Genomic DNA, 14,622 nt, shown 5'->3' with positions numbered 1-14,622 from the left:
AACTATAGGCCACAAACTCCACCACCAGCAATACAAAGCCCAAATTATCTGATGATTAATTTCTCATGGTGATAATGGAAAATATGAATAATATGATAAACCTATAATTATATATGTACCTGTTATAGCATGGAGAGTAACAACCACATCGAAGAAGGATGTAGACGACATAATTGTCAGCTTGATCGAGTTCCCCTTTAGAATTTATAATTAAGGATGATGTTAGGGTTCTTGAGAGAAACCCGGTTTAGGAGAGAGGAGACACATAAAATTGTATGTGAATTAATTTATGACGTTAATTTATTCTCTCTCTATATACACTTAAGGGAAAACCCTTTATTAGTTAATAATGGTAATATGACCCATCAACAATTACCAAACCAATATATAATAAGGTATAATAAATATTTTGATTTATTATAATATAAATTTATAATAACCATATATCTATCTATAATATATATATACGAAAACATAAAAATCCTACGTTTCGCGATGTCGTCGCTCCCCATTTTTTTGGAGTCACCAGATTTGCTTGATTTTTAAATGGAGGCTTCTCATGCATTTGACCCAAATTCATGGGTTTGGGTCTTACCAAACCCAGATATTCCTTAAACGGGTTATAACATCTCATTAAATAAAAAAATTATTCTCACCAAATTAGTGATGTAAAAATCCTATAAAATAGGATATACTAAAAATTAATATCTTATTTATTTTAAAATATATATATATATATATATATATTATTTTAATTAAAAAACCAATTTTATAGTAAAAAATAAATGGGTCTTGGGTCTCATCAAACCATAAGTATATTATTAACTTTCATAAATATTATTTATAATTAAAAAAACCAATTTTATAGTAAAAAAATAAACGGGTCTTGGGTCTCATCAAAACCATATAGCTTTTAAACCGGGTTATAACATCTCATATATTTGTGAAACAATTTATCATCAAACCACCATAAATTAACTTTCATACAATAAAAAAAAATATAAATTCAAAAAATAAATAAATGTTAGAATAAAAAATATAAAACAACCCTCGTAATATGGGGGATCGCTCCCCTCTTCTTGGAGTCACCATATTTGCTTGATTTTTAAATGGAGACTTCTCATGCATTTGACCCGAATTCACGGGTATGAGTCTTACCAAACCCATATATTCCTTAAACGGGTTATAATATCTCATTAAATTAAAAATTATTCTCACCAAATTATTGATGTAAAAATCCTATAAAATAGGATATAATAAAAATTAATATCTTATTTATTTTAGAAAAGATATATATATTATTTAAATTAAAAAAACCAATTTGATAGTATAAAAATAAACAGGTATTGGGTCTCATCAAACCATAAGTATATTATTAACTTTCATAAATATTATTTATAATTAAAAAACCAATTTTATAGTAAAAAAAATAAACGGGTCTTGGGTCTCATCAAAACCATAAATATATTATTAACTTTCATAAATATTATTTATAATTAAAAAAACTAACTTTATAGTAAAAAAGATAAACGGGTCTTGGGTCTCATCAAAACCATATAGCTTTTAAACCTTTGTTATAACATATCATTTATTTGTGAAACAAATTTTCATCAAACCATAAGTATATTATTAACTTTCATACCTATCTATATAATTGTCTACCATAAAATCCTAGGTGGCGCTCTCATGTTGTTTCCCCATTCTCTAGAGCCACCAGATTGCTTGATTTATAAATGAAGACTTCTTATGCATTTGACCCGAATTCGCGGGTATGGGTCTCACAAAACCCGGATAGTCTTTAAATGGGTTATAACATCTCATTTATTTGTAAAACTATTTTATAATCAAACAATAATTTTCACGGGTCATAGGTCTCACCAAACCCGGATTACCCTCTGACGGGTTATAACATCTCATTTATTTGTAAAATAACCCCTTAATCATCAAAGAATAATTTTCACGGGTTATAGGTCTTACCAAACTCTAATAGCTCTCAAATGGGTTGTAAGATCTAATTTATTGATAAACACTTTCATCATCAAACTCTAATTTAATTTATATTCTTTACATATTCTCCGTTGCTGGTTTATCATCTCCATCGTCGGTTAACTTCCGATACTACCCACCATTGTCAACTACATCAACGCCCCTTTTTTCATTAGACAAATATTTGTGTTCATGTTTGTACATTTAAAAAAATCAACATGCTTGTGTTCGTTAAAAATCTAAAAAACCTAAACATCTCAACTAATAAAACCTAAACGTTAAAAAATATAATAACAAACTAATATATATGTATTAAATTAAACCAAAACTACGTTAAAAAAATCATCATAAAATAGCAAAACGATTAAAAACAAAATTTTAAATAAACTCCCGTAACACGAGAGGATCAAAATAGTAGTTATATATTTAATCTTACATTATCTACATATACGTTATTTACTTTTTAGAGTTGAGGAGACCCTAAGTAATTTGGAGCCTAAAACTATTTTTTTATTTCACTCTTTTTTAAGCCATCCCTGTGTCTATAAAATAAATATATTCAAATATTATAAGATTATCTATTATTTGTATTTGATTCATCGTAATCTAATTTCCAATATAGTTTGTATAAGATTGTATTTCCTATTACTTTGTGAATTATATTCAAGAAATATCAATTCATCACCTTAGTTGCAGTTTTGATGATTGTGAAGGAACCAAAGCCCAAAGCCATGATGATTACTTTGATATTTTTGTGTGTGGAAAGAAAGAGATTCTAGAAAATTGTCTTTTATGGAAACTTGTTACTTTGCGAATATATGAGCACATTATTAGGACATCTGTATCATATTATGAGAACAAACAATGTTCGTTGTGGATAAATTATTCGTGCTTTGTAACTTTGGTATTGATAGAGCATTCAGTTTTGATGATTGTGAAGGAACCAAAGCCCAAAGCCATGATGATTACTTTGATATTTTTGTGTGTGGAAAGAACGAGATTCTAGAAAATTGTCTTTTATGGAAACTTGTTACTTTGCGAATATATGAGCACATTATCAGGACATCTGTCTCATATTATGAGAACAAACAATGTTCGTTGTGGATAAATTATTCGTGCTTTGTAACTTTGGTATTGATAGAGCATTCATACTAAGCTGTAATCTTATATATATGAATCACAATGTTCCGGGTGTCACGAATATGTTACAAAAACGCTTGCAAATGTATTTTTAGAGCATCAATAATAAAGAGAGAGAAAAAAAAGACACACACACATAGTCAACGACCAAATCAAAATTCTTAAAATAAACGTTTATGGATATGTTTTTAAGGTTTTAGGTGTGATTTTCAACAAATTCCCAAAATATGTATTATTAACTAGTCGTGAAGAATAGTTTATGATTACACACGAACAGTTTGTATAACCAATTAAAACTTGCCACGCGTCCATAAACTAACCGTAACAATCAGTTTCACTAATCATCTACTAGTAACGATTAAATAAGTTTCAAGCCTCGTAATCAATACCCACGAGTAAATAAGAAACCCTTTAGTCGCGACGAGTAAATTTTAAAACTTTACAAGCCACGAGTAGTTTATCAAACAAACCACGACCATGCGTTTGTTTTCCAAATACATCGAAAACCGGTTAGTTTTACAAAATACTAACCGGAATGGTTAGTTTAATAGGTCAACTAGTCGTTACGAGTAGATCTTGGTCAACGACTAGTTTACATTCATCATACGAGTATTTTGTTAGTAATTAACTCGTCTCGATAAGTTTACCTGGTAAACATTACGCATATGAGTAGTTTATATGTAGTTAACTCGTCGTGACTAGTTTACATTCTCGATACGAGTATCTTATTAGTAATTAACTCATCCTGATAAGTTTACCTGATTTACATTACCCATACGAGTAGTTTATAGGTAGTTAAATCATCGGTACTAATATCATGCTATAAACTAGTCGCGACTATATATTAATTTGTATATTACTCGTTTAATTTACTATAATCCCTTACAAGTTAACTTTCCAACCAAACCATTACCGTTGAAAAACAAAACAAAAGTAGAAAATGTCTAGGTTGTCAAATGAATTGTTGGAGTCACTTCGCCACTGACGCAATGATAGAGAGTTATTTGTTCTTGTGGTTCTGTAACAACGATTTGCACTTCTTGAACCGAAGAAAATCCTGACAGAAGATTTTACTACTGCACGGGTGTGATTTTTTTTTGTTTATTCATTTTTATTAATTTTGATGTCACAATACATTGTTCGCAAGCATCTGTATGTGGTTTCGGGGTTGGATCGATACCCCATTGTGCCATAGAGCTCAAGATATCATTCCAGGTCTTTTGAGGTCCATCATTAAACATGAAGTCTTGGGCAGAGCAAACGAAATTCAAAACAAAAGTTTGAAGATGTGTTTAGTTGAGTTGGATGTTTTTTGTGTTGTATTAAATTTCAAAATGACCTAAGTTATAAAGGTCATTATTGTGTTTATGTTCTACTAAGAGCTATGAAAATGAACTTTGGTTGTTACATGCATATGCTTGCAATTTTTGTTGATGTTTTATATGTGTTATAATAAGAAGAGAAAAACATTTGTAACATTAATTAGTAGCTTGTTTGTTACGGGCTTGGTTACGATTTTCTAATGTTTTGCAAAATCCCTTGTGTGGTAGTGTTTTTTCGTTTGTGACAGTGTTTTTTTCGTTCGTTTTAATTAGTAAAGACTAATTTTAAAAAAATATAAAATAAATCGGAAAACCGATAAAACGAGTCGCGACGGGTAGATTGTTACGTTAAACTAGCCAATACGAGTTAGTTACTAGTTAACTACTCGCATAGGGAATGTAAACTAGTCACGGCGAATTAACTACAAATAAACTACTCCTATGGGCAATGTAATCAAGACGAGTTAATTACTAATAAAATACTAGTACCGGGAATGTAAACTAGTCACAACGAGTTAACTACATATAAACTACTCGTATGCGTAATGTTTACCAGGTAAATTTATCGAGACGAGTTAATTATAAATAAAAAATACTTGTATGGTGAATGTAAACTAGTCATTGACCAAGATCTACTCGTAACGACTAGTTGACCTATTAAACTAACCATTCCGGTTAGTATTTTGTAAAACTAACTGGTTCGTTGTATTTGGAAAACAAACGCATCGTCGTGGTTAGTTTGATAAACTACTCGTGTCTTGTAAAGTTATAAAACCTACTCGTCGCGACTAAATGATTTCTTATTTACTCGTGTGCGTTGATACGAGGGTTGAAACTTATTTAATCGTTACGAGTAGATGATTAGTGAACCTGGTCGTTACAGTTAGTTTATGGACACGTGACAAGTTTTAATTGGTTATAAAAACTACTCATGTGTAATCATAAACTATTCGTCACGACTAGTTTATAATACATATTTTGGGAATTTGTTGGAAGTGACACATAAATCCTGAAAAACGTATTCATAAACGCTTATTTTGGGAATTTCTCCAATATAAAAACACTATTATTTAAAACACACACAATAAAGAAAGGAAAATTATCAAAATAAGCGTTTATGAAAACCTTTTTAAGGTTTTAGGAGCCATTTGCAAGAAATTCCCAAAACATGTATTATAAGCTAGTCATGACGAGTAGTTTGTTTAACCAGTTAAAACTTGACACGTGTCTTTATATTAACCGTAATGAGCAGGTTTACTAATCATTTACTCGGCACGACAAAATAAGTTTTATGCCTCGTTATCAACACCCACGAGTAAATACGAATTCCTTTAGTGCGACGAGTAGATTTTAAAACTTTTCGAGACACGAGTAATTTTATCAAATTAACCACGACGATGTGTTTGTTTACCAGAGACATCGAATCGATTAGTTTTACAAAATACTAACTGTAATGGTTAGTTTGAAAGGTCAACTAATCGTTACGAATAGATCTTGGTCAATGACTAGTTTACATTCCCGATATGAGTATTTTATTAGTAGTTAACTCATCCGCGATTAGTTTATCTGGTTTATATTACCAATACGAGTAGTTTATTTAGTAGTTAACTCATCGGGACTAGTTTACCTTGTTTACATTCCCAATACAAGTAGTTAATTAGTAATTAATTCGTTGTGGTTAGTTAACCTGATTCCCATTACCTATAGGCAATGTTGTAAAAGTAGGATTAAAAGGCCGAGTACTCTCCGAGTACTCGCTACAAGACATGTCACCGAGGCAAATTTCTATAAATCCGCCTAGCTACTAAGAATCGGTCAAATGTGGTCAATCTCAGCCAGAACCACATCTTATCGGTGAACTTGGACCGATTTTGACTCAAAAGAATATAACAAAATTCGTATTTTAATAATATTAATGGACAAATATCATTTTTTTAATTAATGATTAGTAATTTTTAGAATATTTGATTATTTAAAAATATATTTCTTTTATTTATATTGATATTCACCTATTTTGTTCTAAATATTAGTAAACTTATTATATTTGACATATGCATAATATCCAACCATGTCCGAGTACTTTCCGAGTACACCCAACTCCTCAGTCGGCCGCCTAGGGTCCGCCTAGCGACTTTGACAACCTTGCCTATAGGAGTACTTTATATGAAGTTAACACTTTGCAACTAGTTTACATGGTTTACATTCCCGATACGAGTAGTTTATTAGTAGTTAACTCTAATTAACTACTAATAGAGTAGTTAATTATTTATGGCATGCCATTCGTCGTGTACAATCATATTATCTATTATAAGGTATACATGCATTAGTTCACTTATTACTTGCATGCTCCGAATTCTTTTTTGATCACGTATAATTACTCACCATGCTTGGAGGACATCGAAGACTCTCCCAATATCCTTTACATATTCAATTCACGACGAATTATAAATTGTAGTTTCTTCGGTTTATGTGGATATCTGAAACCTTTTATTACTACGCCCTGTTCAGGTTAAATTAAATCTTCAACATAGTATATATGTATCCTTTTGTGTATTGTGTCATTCACCATAAATTTGCATGAAGGCACATTACCTTTTAAGATTTTATTAACTACTGGCCAAATATTGAACATGTTTATGCCATTACGTACTAGATACAGCTAATCCAATATAGGCATATCATATCCTTAGGTCATACGATTGAACTGTCTCGAGCATAATGGTGGGATGTTCATGGTCACATTGCGTATATTGACCTTTTCACGCAGAGTGATAGTTTTTCCAAGTCCGATTATAGAGGTAGGGTACCAAAAGGACCCAAATACCCATAAGAAATACCCGCGGGTCAATCAGAAGTCCCTTATAAGGCACCCGCGGGGCATATAAACCATCCGCATAATCATCTGAGGAAGAAACACCCTCATAGCACATGCGGAAGCATCACAACACCCTCAAAAGTCATCCGCATGAAGGAATATCCTTCCGCGTAAATAACTACAAGGTAATGCTTCGGGACAGCTGTCAATAACCAATTACCTTCTAGAAGACTTGCCAAGATGCTTTCTTGGGTAATACGTGACCCTTCAGCCAATTAGCTAGTGAAACGTGACAAGGCCGTTATAACTGTGCACATGGCCAATGTTACCTCATGAACCAATAATAAAGCGACAGGTGTCCAGGTTGTTATACATGCACATGCAGCGTATAATTTAAACCTATCATATAAGGACACGCGTCCAGACGGTTATAAGGTATCTTCTAAAGGGATAGCTGACCCAATCACTTCCTTACACCCTCCGGCTATAAATACCCTCTCAATCATCATGAGGTATGCATTCACCATCACGGTACTCTCTCAATTTATTTAAGTACTTTATCTCTTCATCAGAACGGTACTTATTCTCACGCCAGAGGGTGGTTACGGGAAGACCCCCCACCCTGTCCTTCCCGTAACGAGCTCACGGTGTTCTGTTTTGCAGGATTCACGTCACCGGACTTTGGGGATTGTATTCATATCGTATTGGCCATAACCGTATCCTACCTTGTGGACTCATCAGATCTAGGACCCATTAGTGGGGAGTAGATCCGTGTTTCTTCATTGGCGCCATCCGTGCTTTTGTTAGAACAGCCAAAAATTTTTTTCGTTCTCTTTACGATATGAGTCAGTTACCTAAAGGGCCGACGGAGAATCAAGCACAACTTCCGCGTGATCCCAACCTTGAAACACGTGAAGGAGCAACATCTGTGTTTGCTCGAATTTCGACCCCTACCGCAAGAACCGACACCGTCAACCCAGGAATCATTTCCTTGGGTGGTTTGACGGTTCAGGGGTTGTTTGCTCAACAAGAAGGTGTCACTCCGATAGACACCGGAAATGTTGTCACACCAACTACTGACTTGGGGCATGTCACAGCCCTAGGAGGTTCTAACTTGAGGAATTTAGAACGAATTGCAAGAGAAGTCCACCAAACTCAGTCGGAGTTAGGTTTGGAAGAAGATTCCGGTGATTCTAATCTAAGAAGAGCTCACCGTCGTGATTTCAGAACCGAAGAAACTTTGTCTCCGGACGAGTGGCTTCGTGTTCAGCAAAATAGTCTGAAAGCAGAGTACGAACGCCGGGTCCGGAATGAGCGTTTCCATGGCCGTACCCGGAAGGTGGCTAACTCCTTGGTCTTACGAGCCGCTTACGCTAACTCAAGCAGGTACCGGGAGGGACATCTTAGGCAGTAGAATCGAGTGGCAGTGCAAGCTCGGATGGTGTTAGCGCTGGCAGAAAGTCCTGGATTAGTTTCACGAGGCAGCGGGAGTGGGACGAGAGCTCGGCTGCGAGTATCTCCCTTTCAGTGACTGGGACAGGAGACAATTTTCTGAGTTTGCCTCTCTAACAGGTGAAGGTGGGTGTCCACTAACGGCCATTCCTGGCTCGGCTCCGATAACGCAATTCCGGGAGGAGTCGGTAGTTGGGCACTGGATCCCTTCCGAACTGAGGGTTCGGTCAGTACAAGAGACTACTTTGTCTCCTCGGAAGAAGAATAGCCCCGCTCTCTAGCCGACTGATCCCGTTGATCAAACTGGGAGGGAACGTGTCACATTAGAGGTGAACGATCAGAGGTGTCCTCTAATTGCTCCCTGTTCAAGGGCTTAGGTCAGAAGTGTATTGCTACCATCCGGCCTCGAGACTGAACTAAGGCAATCCCTTCTTTGCTTAGGGGTTTGGTTCAGGAGATCTATTTCTCCTCCTATAAGGGGAAGTCACATCCAGTACAGTTTGCCACCGGAGCGGAACATGAGCGAAACCCGAAGGTTGCGTCCTCGTCCCCGCATAGATATGCGGGTACCATCCTATGAGGATGAACTGGACGGGTACGACTTATCTTATCGTCTGGATGGTAGTTTTTATAGCGGGGATAGCTGCCTTCCTTCATACGGAGGGGCAAGCTATCCGCGCCCAGTTGTCCGCCATGCAAAGTATCATAGCAATGCTAAATATGATTTTTCTAAACCATATCGCCCGGAGTCCTTCGCAGAAAATCAAAATTCATTCCGAGCATCGCGACAGCTTCATTCCCGATTAATGCAAATATTCCAACATCCGTTGGAACATATAATGGAATGACTGATCCTAGCGATCATCCGTTAAGGTTTGAAGCAGTTGGAGGAGTCAGCGGTTGGACTCTTCCATATTGGTGTCACATGTTCGCACTAACATTCACCGAGGCAGCGCGGGAGTGGTTTAAAAAATTGCCATGTGGAAAGATTACAAGTTGGAAAGACTTTGTTGCAAAATTCTCTCAGCATTTTAGTCAACAAAAGAAACATAACCGTGACCCTTCGGAAATATTAGATGTTACAAGGCGAAATAATGAGTCTATTGAAGACTTCATTACTCGTTTTACTAACGAGAGCCTTAATATCGGAGGAGTGAGCGAAGATATGCTGCGCGGAGCATTTTGTAAGAACGTCCACAGTGATGCCTTGATTCGTACTCTAACGGGAAGAGATGGAATGCCTGAGTCATGGGATGAAATCATGAAGGCATCAAAGCTATATGCAAGAACAGAAAAAACTCTAAGTTCTAGCAGTCAAAAGCAATCCCCAAGGGTTGAGTTTCAAACTCCGAGACCGAACAGACAAGCTAAGGGACCAATATGGTCAAGACTTCAGCCAAGTGCGGAAACATCTAAACCTTTTGATGCAAGATCTTTGATCGGCAACAAGGGTAAACATAATTTTTCGGCTCTTTCCACCAACAGTTGGACCCAGTTATCGAAAACTCCCTCCGAAATTCTCACCACTGAGAACCTAACTTTTCGGAAACCTCAACCAAGGAAGTCATTCCTCGATACCACAAAACATTGCTCATATCATAATGATATTGGACACAACACGAATGAGTGTGTGGCTCTCAGAAATGAAATCGAAGCAACTGTTAAAAATGGTAAACTCGAACATTTGGTTAAAGGCGTACGAGCAGGGACTGGCAAACCTCCCGCAAAGGATAGCCAGGGCCCAGCCAAAAGGCAAATTAAAGACCTGAATGTCCACATGATTCAAGGGGGACACTCGGGTAAAGGAAAACGGATGGAATATTCGTACGAAGAATGGAAAAACGAGCCCGTTATTTTTCCTCGGATCAAAGGGGGCCCGTGCAACAAAAACCCGCTGATAATTACTGCCGAGTTTGGTCATTATCGGTCACAATATGTGTTCTTTGACACAGGCAGTACGTCCGATATTATGTACGAACAATGTTTCGAACAACTGGATGAGGAAGACAAAGAAAGACTACAACCAATTCATGCTCCTGTTTCTGGTTTTGGGGGAGAGATAATGCACCCACACGGTGTCATCACTTTCCCGGTCACACTAAGTGACGGAGTACATTCAAGAACAGAGGAAGTTGAATTTTTGGTCCTACCAGCAACTTCTAAACATGACATTAACTTGGGACGAGAAGCAATTGGAGATTTCAATGCCCACCCGTCCACAACACATGGTGCAATAGGAGTTCCAACTCGCACCGGTGTGGCGATAATTCATGTAAACCGACATTGTTTTACAACCGAAAGTTCAAGACCAAGCAAGGTTCCAAGACAGGCTCAGAGGATTGAGCCCGAGAAATGGGTTTTGAATAAGAAGTTTCCAGACCAGACAATTACAATAGGACCCGCCATCTCGGAGATAGTGAGAACCTTTTTAAAGCAATTATTGACCAAGAACATTGACCTTTTTTCTTGGCAACCCGCGGACATGACCGGTGTCCCGCGGAGCATTTCTGAACACAAGTTAAGGGTGAATCCGTTAATCACCCCAATTGTACAAAATAAACGAAAGATGGGTCCAGAACAAACGAAGGCTATGAATGAGCAAGTACAAGACCTTCTTCATGCTGGGATCATACGAGAAATCAAGTACCAAACATGGGTGGCTAACCCAGTGATTGTCCCAAAGAGCAACGGGACATGGAGGATGTGCATAAATTATAAAGACTTGAAAAGGCATGCCCCAAAGACCGTTACCCACTTCCGGAGATCGACTTAAAAATAGACGCTGTGGCCCCATTTAAATTCAAGTGCTTCCTCGATGCCTACAAAGGGTATCACCAGATTCATATGGCAGCTGGCGACTAGGACAAGACAGCGTTCCGAACTGACCAAGGAACATTCTGTTACAGAATGATGCCTTTCGGATTAAAGAACGCAGGGGCCACATATCAACGACTGATGGATCAGGCTTTCAAAAGTCAAATATAGTCGGAATCTCGAAGTTTATATGGATGATTTGGTAATCAAAAGCATTGAAGAAGATCATATGTTAAGAGATACTGAAGAGACCTTTGTAACACTAAGAAGCATCAACATGAAATTGAATCCAGCTAAGTGTTCATTTGGCATGGAAGAGGGTAAATTCCTCGGAGTCATAGTAACAGGCGTGGGCTTTAAAGCCAACCCAGATAAAGTCCAGGCTATAGCCCGCATGCCTTCACCCTCTTCCCTCAAAGAGGTTCAAACACTTAATGGAAGACTTGTAGCGTTAAACCGATTCTTAGAAAACCACGCGGCTAAGTCTCACCCATTTGTGTCAACACTTAGAAATTGCCTCAAAAAGGCACATTTCAAGTGGACCGCGGAAGCGGAAAAAGCATTCTTAGAAGTTAAAAAATGCTTAATGGAGCTTCCTACTCTAACAGCACCATACGCGGGCGAACCTCTGACACTGTATTTATCTGCCTCGGACATCTCCATAGGGGCCGTTCTGCTGACCGATAGAAAAAATGTTCAGACTCCAATCTATTACGTCAGTATAACGCTATCGGACCCGGAAACAAGGTATTCGATGTTGGAAAAGTTAGTTTTGGCATTGGTCTATGCCGCCAGGCGGCTCCGCAGATACTTCCAGGGCCACCCAATTAATGTGTTAACCGGGTACAAACTCAAGAACGTGTTGAGTAAACCCGAGTTGTCCGGACGACTGTCAAAGTAGGCCATCGAATTGGGTGAACACTCGATCGAATATAGGCCTAGACCAGCGATGAAGGGGCAGGTACTCGCGGACTTCGTCACGGAAGTTCCGTAGTATAAAGAGCAAGAATGCTTAAACGAACAACAACCTCAAACACCTCCGGAACAAAGGCAAGTTTGGTCATTTTTCACGGACGGAGCTTCCAGCAGCGAAGGGTCAGGTGTAGGTTTAAGGCTAGTTAACCATGAGGGGCATGAATTTACATATGCCATCAAGTTGGACTTCAAGAGTACCAATAATGAGGTGGAATATGAAGCCTTCCTGGCAGGACTGCGGATAGCAAAAAAGCTGGGGGTAAAACATTTGGAGGCTCGGGTGGATTCTATGCTAATTGCGGGACAAATAAAAGGAACATACGAAGCCAAAAACGATGTCATGGCTTCTTATTTTTCACAAGCAAGGGCCTTGATTTTCCAGTTTTCCTCCTTCAATATTGTTCACATTAAAAGGAGCGAGAACAAATCGGCGGACGCTCTTAGCAAACTAGCTTCAACGAATTTTGAGCATTTCGCCAAAGATATTCGTGTAGAAGTTCTAGACCATCCATCCGTTCCGGAAAATCAAGTCCTGGTAATTCAAACGGGTGTTGAATCTTGGATGTCACCCATTATAGCTTATTTATCTTCCGGAGCACTTCCAGTAGGAAAGGCTGAGGCTCGGAAGATTAAGCATAAAGCTCTGAATTACCAGTTGATTGAGGGTATCTTGTACCGGAGGTCATTCCTTGGTCCGTTATTACGTTGTGTAGACGCAGAAGATGCAAATTACTTGATCAGAGAAATTCACGAAGGAATTTGCGGACTACACGCGGGACCAAGAATGATAGTTGCAAAGATTATGAAAGCAGGGTATTATTGGCCCGGAATGCACTTAGACGTCGTGCAAGAAATTAGAAAATGTGATTCATGCCAGCGCCATGCCCCCAACACCCTGTGTCCAAAAAACGAACTGATTCCAGTAACATCTGCATGGCCGTTTGGGTTATTGATATCATGGGGCCTTTCCCGGAAGCCCCGGGACGAGTCAAGTTCTTGATAGTGGCCATTGATTATTTCACCAAGTGGGTGGAAGCCAAACCGGTTGCATCAATCACGGCTTCAAGCGTGAAAAAATTCCTTTGGGAATTCATCATTTGCCGGTTCGGCCTCCCACAAGAATTGGTAAGTGACAATGGGACCCAATTTGCTGACAGCGGACTACAGGAATGGTTGAAAGAACTTCAGGTCATTCAAATCTTTACATCCGTAGCTCATCCGCAGGCAAACGGGCAGGTCGAAAGGACCAACCGAACTATTAAAGAAGGGATCAAGACAAGGCTAGGAACGAAACGAACGGGTTGGGTAGACGAATTGCCCCATGTACTCTGGGCCTTCCGCACTCAAAAGAACTCCAGCAATTTGGAGACACCCTTTAGCCTAACCTATGGCACTGAAGCCATGATCCCTGCAGAAATCGGGATTCCATCCGCAAGGGTCCTATTGATTGATGATAATGATCACGAACTTAGGATGAATCTTGATTTACTGGAAGAAAGAAGAGAATTAGCATTGATCCGCGAGCACAATTACAAGCGACAGCTTCAGAAATACTATAACTCGCGGGTCCAGACATGCGAATTCGATGTGGGAGACTTTGTCTTCCGCAATAACGAGGCCTCCGGACAGGAGCCTCCGGGAAAACTAGCCCCATTTCGGACCCTTTACTCCCCCTTGTTTGTCAAGATCAGCCCACACATACCTTTTACACTCGTCGAACTTGACATCCCGTGTAATGTGTACTCGCCTTTTGACCGGATCAAACATACGGTAGGCTTTTGTTCTTAGTTGAGTACCTAAGTGAATCATCACAATGCTTTGGTCTTCCAGTTTCTTTTGATCAAGACCAAGAATCAAAATCCTTTGACTTCTGTTTGAGGACGGCAGCAGTATCCTGACCAACTAAAATGTACTCCTCACGGAGTTTGGAAGTTGAACCAAATTGGTAACCTTCCTCAAAACCCAGTTGGCGACCGACCTGCTTGGATGCCTTCAGGATAATAGCAACACAGTTCACAAGCTCATCACTCGCCCGAACATCGGCGATGACCTGTTGGAACAAAACATTACAAATAATTCTGAACACTTAGATTATTTATAATAAAAACAAGGTACATA

The 14,622-nt window shown here is 38.3% G+C and overlaps 1 protein-coding gene across 1 annotated transcript; it reads left to right on the top strand.

Moving 5' to 3' along the window:
* Nucleotides 1-12,844: 12,844 nt before the first annotated feature.
* Nucleotides 12,845-13,504, top strand: LOC143581267 (uncharacterized). The gene has a single exon (XM_077064094.1). The coding sequence runs from the start codon at nt 12,845-12,847 to the stop codon at nt 13,502-13,504; it is 660 nt and encodes a 219-aa protein (XP_076920209.1).
* The last annotated feature ends 1,118 nt before the right edge of the window (nt 13,505-14,622 follow it).

The sequence above is a fragment of the Bidens hawaiensis genome, unplaced genomic scaffold (assembly GCF_021521415.1).
Source record: "Bidens hawaiensis isolate Kalapana, Puna unplaced genomic scaffold, B.hawaiensis_p1.1 tig00030848_1, whole genome shotgun sequence".
Taxonomy (NCBI): Eukaryota; Viridiplantae; Streptophyta; class Magnoliopsida; order Asterales; family Asteraceae; genus Bidens; species Bidens hawaiensis.
This window is presented reverse-complemented; position numbering and strand designations above follow the sequence as displayed.

Bases quoted from the DNA above. Each gene is read 5' to 3' on its own strand.
- LOC143581267 (XM_077064094.1), top strand. From the start codon at position 12,845: ATGGCTTCTTATTTTTCACAAGCAAGGGCCTTGATTTTCCAGTTTTCC.